Source organism: Dermacentor variabilis, chromosome 2 (assembly GCF_050947875.1).
Source record: "Dermacentor variabilis isolate Ectoservices chromosome 2, ASM5094787v1, whole genome shotgun sequence".
Classification (NCBI taxonomy): Eukaryota; Metazoa; Arthropoda; class Arachnida; order Ixodida; family Ixodidae; genus Dermacentor; species Dermacentor variabilis.
The window spans coordinates 20677026-20690646 of NC_134569.1; the positions used below are offsets into that span (position 1 = coordinate 20677026).

The following is a 13621-nucleotide window of genomic DNA, read 5'->3' on the forward strand; positions in this document are numbered from 1 at the left end:
ACGGCCGCTAAGCCATATCCGCTGCGTTAAACCGCGCTACGTAACTCATTTAGGTTTTTTGTTATATGCTATTCGACGGAAAAAAGTACGCAATCATATTGCGTGACTATTTTGGGTTGCTGCCACTCAGAAAACAATTTCGTGCGCTTGGATCAACACCCACACTCAAGTAGAGGATTCTGCAGCCGCCACTTGACGCTCAGGGAGGAATTAGTGCAACATGAGGGAGCTGAGAATCCAATGAAACTGCAGGACATCTGACCTGTCTTCAGCGTTTTCCTAGGACGGGCGATAAAAATGCAGGTAGGCAGAGCCAGCTGAAGTGCTTTCCCCCAGATAAGCGCGCGGGTCACAGTGTGCGACCTTGCGCCTCTAGACCAAGAGAACGCCTGTTCCTCCTCGAATATCTCGCGCTCAGCAAAGAAGGCAAAATATTTTTTAAAAAGAGACCGTGGCTTATGGCGCGAACCGTGTCCGAGCGCCCACAGGGACGCGGCGAGTCACGTTGGTGGAGCTGGCGCGCATTGCGAGTAAACGCCTGGGCAACGTGCGCGAGCGACGCAAACGGCGGCGGCGCAGCTACGCGGCGTGGCAGAGTGGCTCACCTTCTGAATCCTCATGTCGTTGTCGTCGTCGTCGTCTTCGGCTTCAATGTAATCCGAATCGGTTGCAAATTGGCCGCGCTAGGGGACCACCCAGCGCGACGTTACTCCGCGGTTCGGCGGCGACGTTTCTTCGGATGCTCGGGAGACGAAACTTTGCGGACGATCGGCGCTTGGCAGCGCCGCCGACATAGCTCTTTTTGCGGTTTTTGTTTCGGTTCTCTTACATGGCTTTTCCGGCGCTCGGGAGAGGAGACCGCTGAGACCGCGCGCGCAACGTAGGCGGTGGCGCTGCTGCGGGAGAAACCGAGTGTGCTGTTTCGCCGGACGTGACGTCCCGTAGAGGCTTCCCCCAATCGCAGAACGTGCGCCCTCGCGTTGTCGGTTTTGTTTCTCGCTCGAGCGCGCGCGTCAGACGACGGCGCGCGTGGCGCGTCTGTTCTGGGCGAGAGCCGTCGTAGTCGTCGGGGGCCAAAGGTGACGCGGCGAGGAAGCGCCGCAGCGTTTGCTTTCCCCTTACCGGTCATTACGCAACTAACCCCGCCGTCTGACGTTCTAGCGTCGCGTAAGATGCTGGACAGGTTACTTGTCGATCGTGATCAGACCGACGGAGCGAATACTCCCTCGATACGCGCGTACTCGCCACCTACGCAAGAATTCCAGCCACTGCGCCGCCCGAAAACGGCACAACTGCTCCGAAAAAGGCAAAAATTAGCCGTCGCTTAAGCCCTGCAAGCGCGGAAGAATTGTCATTTGGTTAGTACAGGTGGAAATAACCGCTGTGGGACAAAATCGAACCGTTAATGACATTGGTAGGTGCGTTCTTTATCAATTCTTTTGTACGTGCCTCGTCTCCTCTCACGTAAGAGGGAGCAGCGAGTTTCCTTTCGTGTTGTACGATCGCTACAATTAGGCTGTACTATATCAACACTGGCATCACGCGACGCTTAGAGGAAGTGAAGCCGGCCAGTTTATTCATTAATCACACCCGTATCCTTGGCGCTGGTGACTCTGTTGTGAAAGCTGACCCTAACGAACGCTGTGGGCTTGCGTGCCCACGCTGGTGCCTGTCGGAAGACTCGCCAAGACTCGCACACATCGAGGCCTTTCTTTTGTTTATGCTGTTTTTCTTTTCTTTTTTTAAATATATTTTCTCGGCCAACAAAACGGAGGAAGGCTACGGCACCTGCAAGCAAACGACACTTTTATGCGAATGTCAATTAATACGAAGCGGTAGCTTTCTACCAGTTGAATTCTTAACGAGTCTTTCATTCGGTCAGAGGAAAAATGGAACTTAGCGTCTGCTGCCAAGTCTGCGCAACACCGCGGCAGGGTGGAGTGGTTACCAGGACTACAGCGACTAATCTTAACGATGTCATATAGGGACGATCGCGCACCCGGAACGCGTCCCCGTCGCCCCCCCCCCCCCTTCCCTCCAAAAATTACTGGGTACCAAGTTTGGGGAACGACAAGGCCCCACTTGATATCGCGGAAATGTAACCACCAAAGCAAGATATCTAACGCAGACGGGTGCATGGTCGCTACGACGGGGCATGAGACAAGCCTCCACTCGACTGAACACCGGGAATAAAATGGCGCGTGATAAACTCGTTTTACATCTCGCTAAATTAATAGTTCTATTTTAATGCCAATAGCATCCATGGCATTGTAACACCAGGCCGCTATAACGTATTATTCCATTCTGACTTTATTCCAATTTCCTGACGTCAAACTTACGTAACCGCCGACATAAACGCGCGCTGACCCGCAAGGTTGTTTCAACAGCTCAATCAAACGCTCTTCTCTTTTATAGGAGCTGACAAAGCGAACATTGCCTACCGCAAAAGGTTTTTCGTATCTGATTAGCTGAGGAGAGGCGGGGAACTCGCCAAAGACAGGAAGCTTTTGGTGATACTGAGTTAGCGCAATGAAATAGAAAACCGGATGAGCAGAGTAGTGCCGGCGTCTCCGATTGGTCCGCTTCCCCTTGCTTAGCTTGCGGTGGCTCTTCGGCATGTAACAGGGCGTTAAAGAATTTACGAGAATGGACGCTCAGTGCATAATACTGGGCAGAATGATGTCATACACGTGTGGAAAGGGTTTGGCAACGTTATACTGCCATGCAAGATGTTATTATACACAAAGAAGTCAATTCTCGCCGGCAGCTCCGTGTACAGAGTGCCGGAGCGATCAGGAGACATCCATCTACTATTCCTTCCAACAAACTTTTTCACCAATCGCGGAAGGCTAATGGTGACAGGCGTAAAATCGGAAAGAATTGATTTTTTTTGTTTCATCTAATCATGCGTAATGAATGTGTACATGACATCTTTAGATGGGGAGGTTTCGCGGTTTTTGTGACGTCTCTTGACCGACAGAAAATGTGGGCGCGGCCCACAATATGTTTCACCAATCGCGGAAGGCTAACGAAGGACATGAAATAAATAAAAGATCATTGCCCAAGCACTCCATGCAGATGGTTAACCAGCGAAGCTGAAACGTGTGGCCCCGGTGTTTGTCACTGGGTTGATTCCGACGGTTCATTAAACGACGGCTAGGTAGTCTGCAGGATCCTCGGTACGCAGTTGCTGCTTGCGCTCGGCTGCACGAGCCTGTTCTTGTGCCCGGGCTGCAGCATGGGCAAGGCTTAGGCGAGTTCGTTCCCGATTCTGTTTGCGGCGTTGCTGATCGAAAGCTGCCTGCTGCTCAGGAGTACGTATAACGCGCGACCTACCCATTTCGGAGCCGGAGAGAAACTGCTGCGCGCGCGCTCGGCTGCGACGGAGAGTGAAGACGTCACTACTGGCGCAGCCAATCGCGCGCCTGTCTTTTTTTCTTCGCGCATGCGCACGGGGTTGCGCCGAAGGAGTTTTCGGCGTACAGCCAAGAGACGGACGGACGAATCGGCTAGACATATAAAACTTCGCTGTAAAACAGACTGAAATAGCTTTACGTTATAGCGCCCCAGTATTCTCTCCGGCTGTCTAGCTATCCATCCAAAATGTAGGCGGATAGCGAAGGTAGTGCAGCCTAAAACGTGGACCGTTCATGTGGGTATGTGGCACTGGGCATGTACCGCTCTTGAATTAGCCTCTTTAACGCCAACTTTGGTGCCTGTGTATGCGCCATAGGGCACGTGCGTACTTCACGGCGCTGCCGCCTGAAGGCGCAGCGTATCCAGAGGTAAGACGTAAGTGGGTGAGAGAGGGGCCTGGCTGCAGCACAGGCGCGATACATGACGCGTTTCGGCTATTCGCATACTTGAACAGTCATTGTAATGAATTCCGCCTGAATGCATTTTCGCTTGACGAAATACCCCTGATAGCGCATCTAGAGAGCCCAAAATTAGCATTTCATATGTGGCTTCATGCAAATGATACTAGTGCCTTCTTAATAAAGCGTTTGCTAAACTCACATGAACTAGGTAACCACAAGAATGAACATTTCGACTATTTCGACTTTATTGTTTTTCATACTCAACAGGGTGCAGTTTGCACAATTTTGGCAGCATCCTGCGGAGTTAAAACTGTTAACATCGGCGATTACATCTTTCTCTAAAATGACTAATTTTGGCATTTTCGTCAACTTGCTAAAAAAGCGTTAGAGGGAGTAAATAAACAGTGTGCTCCCATAGGCTTAGGGGGTCTGACCTTTTGCTTAAATGCGAGAAATTGCATTTACTACGTCTCCTATTTTTCCGCTATCACTCTCAAAATTACGTGCTTTACCTATTCGATCAAGATTCAACGCTAGGAATTTTATTGAGACAGGTCTACTGCGGAGAGAATTTATGCATTTCTGTCGCATTTTATTCGAATAGGAAAACTTGGGTCATGCGTAAGTTAAGACTTCCCGTTAAATAAATACACGTGCACGAAAATCTGCCGCAACTGGAGCGCTTAGGTCAGAAAGAATTCCTTTGCGTGATGCACTTTATCTCGCTCTCTTGGGATAGTACTCGCACCGACTGAATCTTATAGCGATCCACTCTGGGGAGTTGGTGCGCGAGGAGTTGAAGTACACGACCACCTATTCAAGTGTTCGAAGTTCACTATGCGTCCTCAAGCATCGTTTTAGACACAAACGCAGCGTATGTGTGCTAGCCGAGAAATTAAATGTTTAAACTAGCTTTATATATATGTAGCCGCTGTGTTGGAGGAGAATCGACCGCGACAACGTGCAGACTGCAGGTTGCACTAAAATTAACTATTCATAGTCAATCCAACATTTGTAGCTCTTTATGCCCCATCGTTGTCATTACACGGTTCAATAAGTCCGCAAAAGCATTTGCATTTACGTCTCACCAGGATAAGCGATCTGTCCTTTCTTTATTCCTTTTTTTTGGGGGGGCGCGGTAGGAGGGGTGTATATATTCACAGGGACTAGTGCATCGTTCACCGCATGTAAGCATATAATTAGCCAGCACTTCTCCGCACAGAGCTATAGATAAGGCGAAAGCGAACATAAAATAGCGCCGCATGCCACGGCTCATTCAACGCGCTTCAGACAGTCCTTCTGTTTTTCTTCTTCCTAATAGGCATATAGGACGAGAGGAGTGCAGTGAGGTAAATCGAGGTTCGCGATATAACGAATGCTGCAACTTTGCGCCTATTACGAAACCATGAGTCAAGTTTCTGCTTCAATGACAATGCTTCATCTGTCAATGTTGCAACTCAAGACCCTTTCTTCAGTATTCAAAACGATGCCTTCGAAATTCTCAATCACGCGGTCTTTTCAAGCGGAGGGAAGAGCTGAAACCCGTCGCAAGCGTCAGGTTCTTCAATCAAGGTTGCGTAAGAGGCGGAAATCACTTAGACAAACCACGGACGCGAGGAAAGCAAAGAAGAAGAACAAGAGAGAAGACCGAGCGCGCAAGAGTTAGACAGAGAGGCCGACTCCAGTGGAGAACGCTGGCTAGAGGTATACAGCTATAGCAGATCGTCCTGCATGCACGTGCTCGGAGCTTCGAGTTGACCGAACGGATTTGCGGGCTTTTCCTCCTCGAAGTTGAGGAGCCGAAATGCTGTAAGCCAGTGAAGGGAGGAGAGCTTAAAGAGAACTCGGAAGGACACGAGCGGAATACAATTACCGAACATAGAAACGGAGCACAACCACGGGACAGGAGAAGAATATGAAGAAGAAAGGCGAGCGTCGTGTTGCCCAAGAGGTGAGCTCTACTCACCGCGCTATCTGCCAACACAGCGCCCGACCGTAAAGCAATTGGATTTCCCAACGCCAGGAGAAGGCGTCGACCAATTTTCAGCGCGCGCCCAGAGTTGCCACCTGCTGCACTTGAAGCGCGTCGTAAAGAAACCGCAAACAGTGCAGATAGGAAAAAGAGAGAGAATGAAAGCAAGCCGGGAGAGGAGGTCGTGACACTCGGCAGGTTCAGCCGAAAAAGAAGCGTAACCCAGCCCCGATTCGGGCCATACATGCACTGCCGCAAGCGGCGTGTCGCGAGCTGTCGTTCGAGGTCGCCTCCCCCGAGCGCGTGACAAACGGTCGCGCGAGGACCCGCGCAGTCAGAGCGACTTTTTGTGTATTGAATATCTCACCCTTTCCCTGCTATCTCTGGTCCTCCGCTATACCTTCACTGCGGCTGTAATCGCCCGTGTTCCATTTCAATCGGAGCAGAATGTCCCCGATGGGAGAAACGTGGAGCCACGCATGGACCGCCGGACAACCTCGTGGACCGGAAAAACACGGAGATAAGGAAGACAAGTCGTGCCTGTGCGTGCGTGTGCACTGAGGTGCACGGAGTGGCTTAAGTGGCCGAAAGTGTGTAAATGTGCACGCATGCCCGCACGCTCACAAGCGTACACCATGCGTATCTTATCCCGCGTTTCTGGCTTCCTTCAGTGATATGCGTAGTTTTGTTTAGATTCCGCATCGTCATTCACGACACTCCCTTTCTCCGCATTTTCGCCCTCAAGAAACTAAGATTACCTCCTCTACCCTTGTGAAAGAAATTGCGGAGCACGGCTCAGCTACATGGTAAGAAAATGAGAAAAATAAATTGTGATAACTAAACAAAACAATAAAGCAGTCCTCTTGTGCTATAAGAGCAACGCGTTGAAGCGGAAAGTCAGTTCCCTTGGTCCCCACAGAGGTCATACATTCAGTGGTACTTTCTGAAGCTGTCGCTCGTTCACACGGCTACAATATTCGCGATTACGAATTATGCACGATGGCACGAGCGCGCCCCGGTCGTGTTCGCCCCATTACTAAACTTTGCAATATGCACTGTATGGGCTGGAGGAATCTTCGCTTTCAGTGGAACGTGAGGTGTGTGAGACCTTGTGAAATTCGGACACTTCAGCGCCCCCCCCCTCCCCCGAAGCAAGTACACGTAGGCACGTGGAAACGTGTAGTAAAGATGATTGTACGCAAGTCGAGTGTACTAAAAAAAAGAAGAAAAGGAAATAGAAGAATGCAAGTCGCCGTACACGTTCGCTCTATAGTGCCAGCACGCATTATGGTATGGTTCCACTCCTATGCCTCTGTCTCCGCGTGCGTTGTACGAACCGCGATTATGTTGCAATTCAATTTATCCGTAAACCTGCCCGGAACAAAGTAAAACTGCGCAAGCAGAGGTAACAGTGTAGCAGCCAGTAATGTCGACTGAAGCATGAAAGCTTTCCCCACGCTGTCACAGTCGCTGGCCCCGGCCGGTACCGCTTTGTACACGCGACTGTCGGCTCGCACAGCAATGAACGCGTGTTCAGAATTTCACGAAGTTTGGAGCCATGGCTGGACCACCTTAGTAAAACGTTCGCACAAAGCGGCCTGTGTGGCTTGTATACAGGCGTGCAGCACGAATGTACAAGGCCGCCTTAAAAGGCCGCGATCGGCCGCCAATGCATCACTTTTCGGGCGTGCGCACCTTGGTCCACTTTCATTTGCATAGTTCGCGTTCCTGCAAGCAACACACGCCTTCCTGCCGCCGCAGTGCCAGGGTACGACGACGACAACAACAATAACAACAAAAACGACGACAGTAAATACTGCCGTTGACACTTTGAGTCAGGTCGTTAATCTTCAAAAGTCAGGCTATTCTTGTGTCGCTCGTGAATCGCAGCACAGATTTCAGTGTGGCTGTCCATCATTTATGTGGACAGCCGCGAAACGCGCCGTCATGACCGCTGCTGCTGCACGGCCCTGCCCCCCCCCCAAAAAAAAGAACAAACTTTGAATAAAAAGATGACACTGTCACAGCGCGTGGTTACTTGGACTGCTTCTCGGTGTCATGGAGACGGAAAAGAAGAGACATGCGACGGAAGTGAAGCATCGAATAATGGTCGCAAAACCGCGTCTGATCAAACCGCTTAGCCTATCCAGCCTAACCAGCCTATCCAGAAGACTGCGATTGCGCCGCGTGTGTTGATATGAGAAGTGGAACACATGAAGGCGTCGCAAGAATATAACAGGCTTATTCCCTTCAAACCAGAACTTAACATTGTACCCAAGGAAATCGAAAATTCAAGTTCATTTATTTTTTCTTCCATGAATTCCCTAGTTAACAAAGCTACTTTTTTTATTCTTTGTACTTGACGGGACGGTATTCACTGGAACACTCAAGTAAAACAGAAATTTGGCAGCTCCTGCCTGGCTTTCGCCGAAAAGTGAGGAATTACGAGGGCACAAGCTGGCAAGACAAGAGAACAAGGGAACAACGAGGCAAGAGAAACAGGCACTTCCGCGTCCCTAACAGCAGCCCAACGGCTCGAGCCAGACAGCCATAAATTGAAGCCGGCCTTCCCTCTTTTTCTCCATCAGCAGCAGGCGCGTCCGATGGCCCCCGTTTGGGAGCCGACAGCGTCAACCCGTTTGACCGCAGCAACATACGGCGGCAGATGGAGGCGGCGAATTCGCTCTCTCGGCGCTCCACGATTTATGGTCGACGCCGAACGCCGCCACTCTCGCCGCACCAGCGGCCCTTTCTAATGGAGCAGCACAGCCGCCTTTATCACAGCGCTGGGCCTCGCGCAAAAGCGTCTCCTTCCTGCAAACTCGCCTTTCATGGCTCTGCTATGCGGCCTACACACCTTTCATGGCACTGCTCTGTTTCGCATTATCCCTGTATTCGATGTCGTAGTGCTGCTGCCACGTGACGCAGTAGTCTGGGCACGGTTTAGCTGCAAGTTTCGCGGCTTTTACCAAAGCTGATCCGCCAGAATGTGCATGGTTAATAAGCTGTTAGAATCGAGTGAAGTGAGTGAGTGAGTGAGTGAGTGAGTGAGTGAGTGAGTGAGTGAGTGAGTGAGTGAGTGAGTGAGTGAGTGAGTGAGTGAGTGAGTGAGTGAGTGAGTGAGTGAGTGAGTGTATTTCGTCTGCGTTCACTGAGCGCGCAACAGAAAAGGCTCGAGCCAAAGACGCGTCGCGCGTCCCCATGCGTGAAAAAACGCGGATCACGACTGGGTTTCACCGCGATCGGCGTGCCGAGCAGAACGCCGTGCCAAAGACGGATGAACAGCTATGGGCGCTGATATGTGTTACGCTCACAGCGATTAAGCTTTCCGGCAGTTAAGACTTGGATATCTGTTCCAATTTGTCGCCGGGAGCGGCATATGCATATACAATTCTTCAAGCAACTAATGCTAAGGCTACTCAGCACAACAGCGCAGCCCAGAAAAGTGGTTTACCGTTTCTGCCTGCACTATTCATGCGAAAACGTCAAATGGACCATTGAGCGAAAAAGCCGGCGTCTGTTGACTGTGGAAGCGAAACCACACGTAAATTCCCTTTGTTTGCGACACGAGCGTGCCTCGGCGGAGGATAGCGAGACACCTGCTGGCGCAATAGCGCGCCAAGTGTTCCGTGAGGGGAGAGGGCATCGACGTGACGCCACGTCACCCTCGGTCTCGCTCCCGGAAGCCGACGCGCGGTCCGTATCTCTCTCTCTCACCCCCACTGAGCTTAGCTGCTGTGCGCGCCTGCCGGCTGTTGCGCCTCGAGGTAGCGCTTAGGTCAGAAATTCATCCGGCACATTGATGAGCACGTCCGGTTGTGGGAATGAAAAAAAAAAGGGTTTATTTACACTATTTACACTGGCTTCAGATACGGAAGCCCACTCCATGTAGGAACATATTAAACGTCTGAGTTCCCATCAGGACACGTCAGCACACCTCTTCCTCACTGCCGCATATGTCTCCGCCTTTAATACCATCGTTTTCCTAGGAGACTAGACTATAGGAAATCTCATGACTGTATCGCGGCCAATTGCAATCGTCGAATCGGTCGCAAAATCCCTCCCATGATGTGGCACCTTCGCCCCCGCATATGGCGCAAGCGTGTAGGAATCCCAGAATCCAAGGTTGACACCGTTCCCACGGTAGCCTCCAACGTTGGCCCCTTCCGTCAATTAGTTCGACTTGTCAGGGCCAGGGTGAGGTAGAGTGATCTTCGCGGTAATCGCCGCTTGTACGGAGGTCGGCGGCTGTTGTCGCCTCGAAATGAGCCCCTCCAGTGTTTGCGCGTCACAGTCCATGTCGGGCGCGGTCGTCGTCTGGGCCCGCGCTGATGACACAACTGCCTCGTGTTAAACGTCTGAGGAATGCTCATCGCCGTGTTGAGACGTAACGCGGCCTTGGTGGCCGCTGCTGCTTCCTCGGTCTCTCGTCACGCAGGACGTCGGTGGCATGTGATGTTGGCATCGCAGGCTGCTGCTTGCTGGCTCGGGCAGCACGTACCGCTGTGGAGCATTACTTGCAGCGCAAAACTCGAAGGGCCGCTCAGCGGCGTTCAATCGGACATTAATGCGTTCGTATTCACAACTCATAAGAAGTGTTTAGGTGTCCTCCGATTTTTGTAACGTGATAGCATTAAAGACCCAGTTTCGCAGAAAATCCGGTGCCGGCGTCGTAGGCGTCATAGGTGTAGGCGCCCATGGCCGAGAAAGTCATCGTCATCAGAAGCATACACAAAAATTGTCATCTATTAGAGCTTTATTTGGAGCCATATAAAGACTCCTTAGATGTAATTAGCCTGACTGAAGTGAATGTAGATGAAACCAATGCTAAGTTATATCAAATAAAACGTTTCGAACAATTTTCTGTATGCCGTCACGAGAGAAGAGAAGGAGGTGTTATAATATACGTTAGAAACAATTCGCTGTGCGAAAGATTGACCATAACTATCAAAGAAGCAGAGACATTGCTGTTATCAATGGAATGTGCACGTGCATCATTCATAATCTGCGCAATCTACAGGTCACCAGACAGAAATATAGGCACATTTTTGGAAGAATTGCAGCATCTCTTCACGACACTAGAGAAAAAAGATAACATAATTCTGGTAGGTGATCTCAACATCGATACCTCTTGTACTACTAAAAATTACGTCAGTGACTATTTGACTCTCATTTCAAGTTATGGCTTAGAAGATAACATCACAGGAGTTACGCGAGAAAAATTTTGGGGGAACAAACTTACGACGGTCATGTATTGACCGCATACTAGCGCGTGTTTCTAGCATGCAAACTGCAACAAGTATTGAAAAAGAAAAAGTTGCTGACCATTATTTCATTACTCTCCCAATGTTCAGTGAAGACTTAACCAACTGACGTGGGGAAACTAAACAAGAATTCTATATCTTCGATAACTAGAAGATTGATAGATTAATTAAGGAATATCATTGGGATACTTTATTAACACTAACTCGTTTACAAGCATACGAGAAGCTAACTGACATATTTAAATCAATTTATGATAAAAGCCGAAAGATAATTACTATAAAAAAGGAAAATCGAAAAGCCATGGATTACCAATGAAATTAAAGAGTTCAGTGATATCAAAGAAAGTAGGGCTAATGAATCAGACGTACAATTAAGAGAAGAATTTAGGCAAACAAGAAATAACCTAACAGGTTCACTAAGGCTAGCAAGGAATAAATACTATAGTAATAAGCTAAACGAGTGTAAATTTAATTTGAGAAAGTCGTGGAACAAAGTAAATTCGCTAACAGGCAGACAAACGAAACGCAACATAGACGAAAGCATGAGAAATAATTTCCGCAGAAGACAAATGGATGAAATAACAAACGCATTTAAAAACTGCTTTGCAAATACTGTTAAGAAACCTCATGAAAATTCCCCTAGGGCTTCATGTGACATAACAATCAAATCAAACGTCAACTCTGCATAATTGAGTGAGGTAACTAATCTCGATGTTTGGGATGTAATAAGGTCATTTTCCACTGCTATAATGCCAGGGTATGATAGGATTCGATTTCGTGAGATATTCTTCAACTTTGCTTGTTTGAAGAGTGTGCTACTATATATTTACTCAGAAGTATTTAGGACGGGTCAGATTCCCAATACAATGAAAATAGCTTTAACTAGACCAATTTACAAAAGCGGTAAAAGGCAACACTGCGAAAACTATTGACCTATAGCAATCGTGCCCGCATTGTCGTGTGTTCTAGAAAAGCATATGCACAAGAAAATGGTTTCCTTTTGCGAAAAGTTTCGTCTGTTAATTGTCTAATTCACAGTATGGGTTTCGTTGCAAGAGAAGTACAATCACACTACACTACTAGAAGACTTTGCAGACGTAGTTAACCGTGAAATAGATAAAAATAAGATAGTAATTGGGCTTTCTTTAGATCTGAAAAAAGCTTTCGACACGTTAGACCACGAAATACTCTTTGTAAAATTAGCTCAAATAGGATTCCGCGGGCCTTTCATAGAGGTTTTTAAAGACTACTTCAAAAATCGATATCAGGTCATTCGAATTCAAAATATAGACAGCGAGTTAATACACATAAAGCATGGAGTCCCACAAGGATCCGTACTAAGCCCACTGCTTTTTAAATTGTATGTGAACGATTTAGTCCATCTAGCGCTGCACTCAAAGTTATACCAATTTGCGGATGATACTGCTGTAATATTATCCCATGAAAATTTTACTAAATTTATTACTTTGTTACAGGACGATATATAAAAAATAATGGCATGGTTTGAGAACTACATATTTGTGAACAAAGCAAAAACAGAGTTAATCTGCTTTCACAGCCCGTACAAAAAAGTGCAGCTAACTGAACATCTATACTTGCATATTGAATGCTGCATTGGATGCTCTAGCCAAAGTATGCAGTATGCCACAAAAATAAAGTACCTTGGTGTTATTTTCGATGAATATTTCTTATTTGTCCATCACATGCAACATGTAGCTAAACGACTCCATGTAGTAAGTTCAGTCACGTACAAAATCAGATCAGTATGCGACGTTCGGTTAAGAAAACTCACATATAAGGCTCTAGGTGAAACCGTATAACGGTATGGCATTACGATCTACCAACTTGCTTCGCCATGTAGGCTAAACGTGTTAAATAGAATAATGCAAAAAATGACGAATAACATAGCATACGAAACAAACAGCAACTCCAACAGCCACAGTGAGCTGATGGCAGGACATGGTATATTTGATGTTAAACAACTTTTTCTATCCGTGGTATTTACGAAGCATTACTTTGATGAATCCTTTAAAACAAAAACAAAAAAACGTAAAAACTCGTGATCTGCACAAGACTGAGACATTGGTTCGGGCTAAAGCATTCACAAACTATGGTAAAAGAACGAGATCATCTTATGGTCCGTTCTACTTTAATAAAATTCCCAAATATAAAGTTCCCAAAGTATCGTCATTCAGGAAAATAAAAGATCTTGTACGTCGCACGGTTCTGACAAGTGGCTGGGAAACCCGCCGTGGTTGCTCAGTGGCTATGGTGCTGGGCTGCTGAGCACAAGGTCGCGGGATCGAATCCCGGCCACGGCGGCCGCATATCGATGGGGGCGAAATGCCAAAACACCCGTGTACTTAGATTAAGGTGCACGTTAAAGAACCCCAGGTGGTCAAAATTTCCGGAGTCCTCCACTGCAGCGTGCCTCATAATCAGAAAGTGGTTTTGTCACGTAAAACCCCATAATTTTTTTAAGTGGCTGGGAATAGCAGAAGAAAACCATGTGGCAGGACCTTTTCTGATGAATTTCGCTAACAGTTGTATAAAACAGACTAGAGTAT

General features: G+C 48.1%; 1 protein-coding gene across 9 annotated transcripts in view; it reads right to left on the reverse strand.

The window, feature by feature from the left end:
- Nucleotides 1-13621, reverse strand: part of by (focal adhesion protein tensin) — a 392943-nt gene that overhangs the window by 246304 nt on the left and 133018 nt on the right. Inside the window, exon 1 of one of the 9 annotated variants that reach the window (XM_075679855.1) lies at nt 606-892. The exons of the other annotated variants lie outside the window; for them this stretch is intronic. Coding sequence (XP_075535970.1) covers nt 606-620 — 15 coding nt within the window. The 5' untranslated portion in view covers nt 621-892. Of the gene's footprint in view, nt 1-605; nt 893-13621 lie in introns of those variants that run through there. 9 annotated transcript variants of the gene reach the window in all.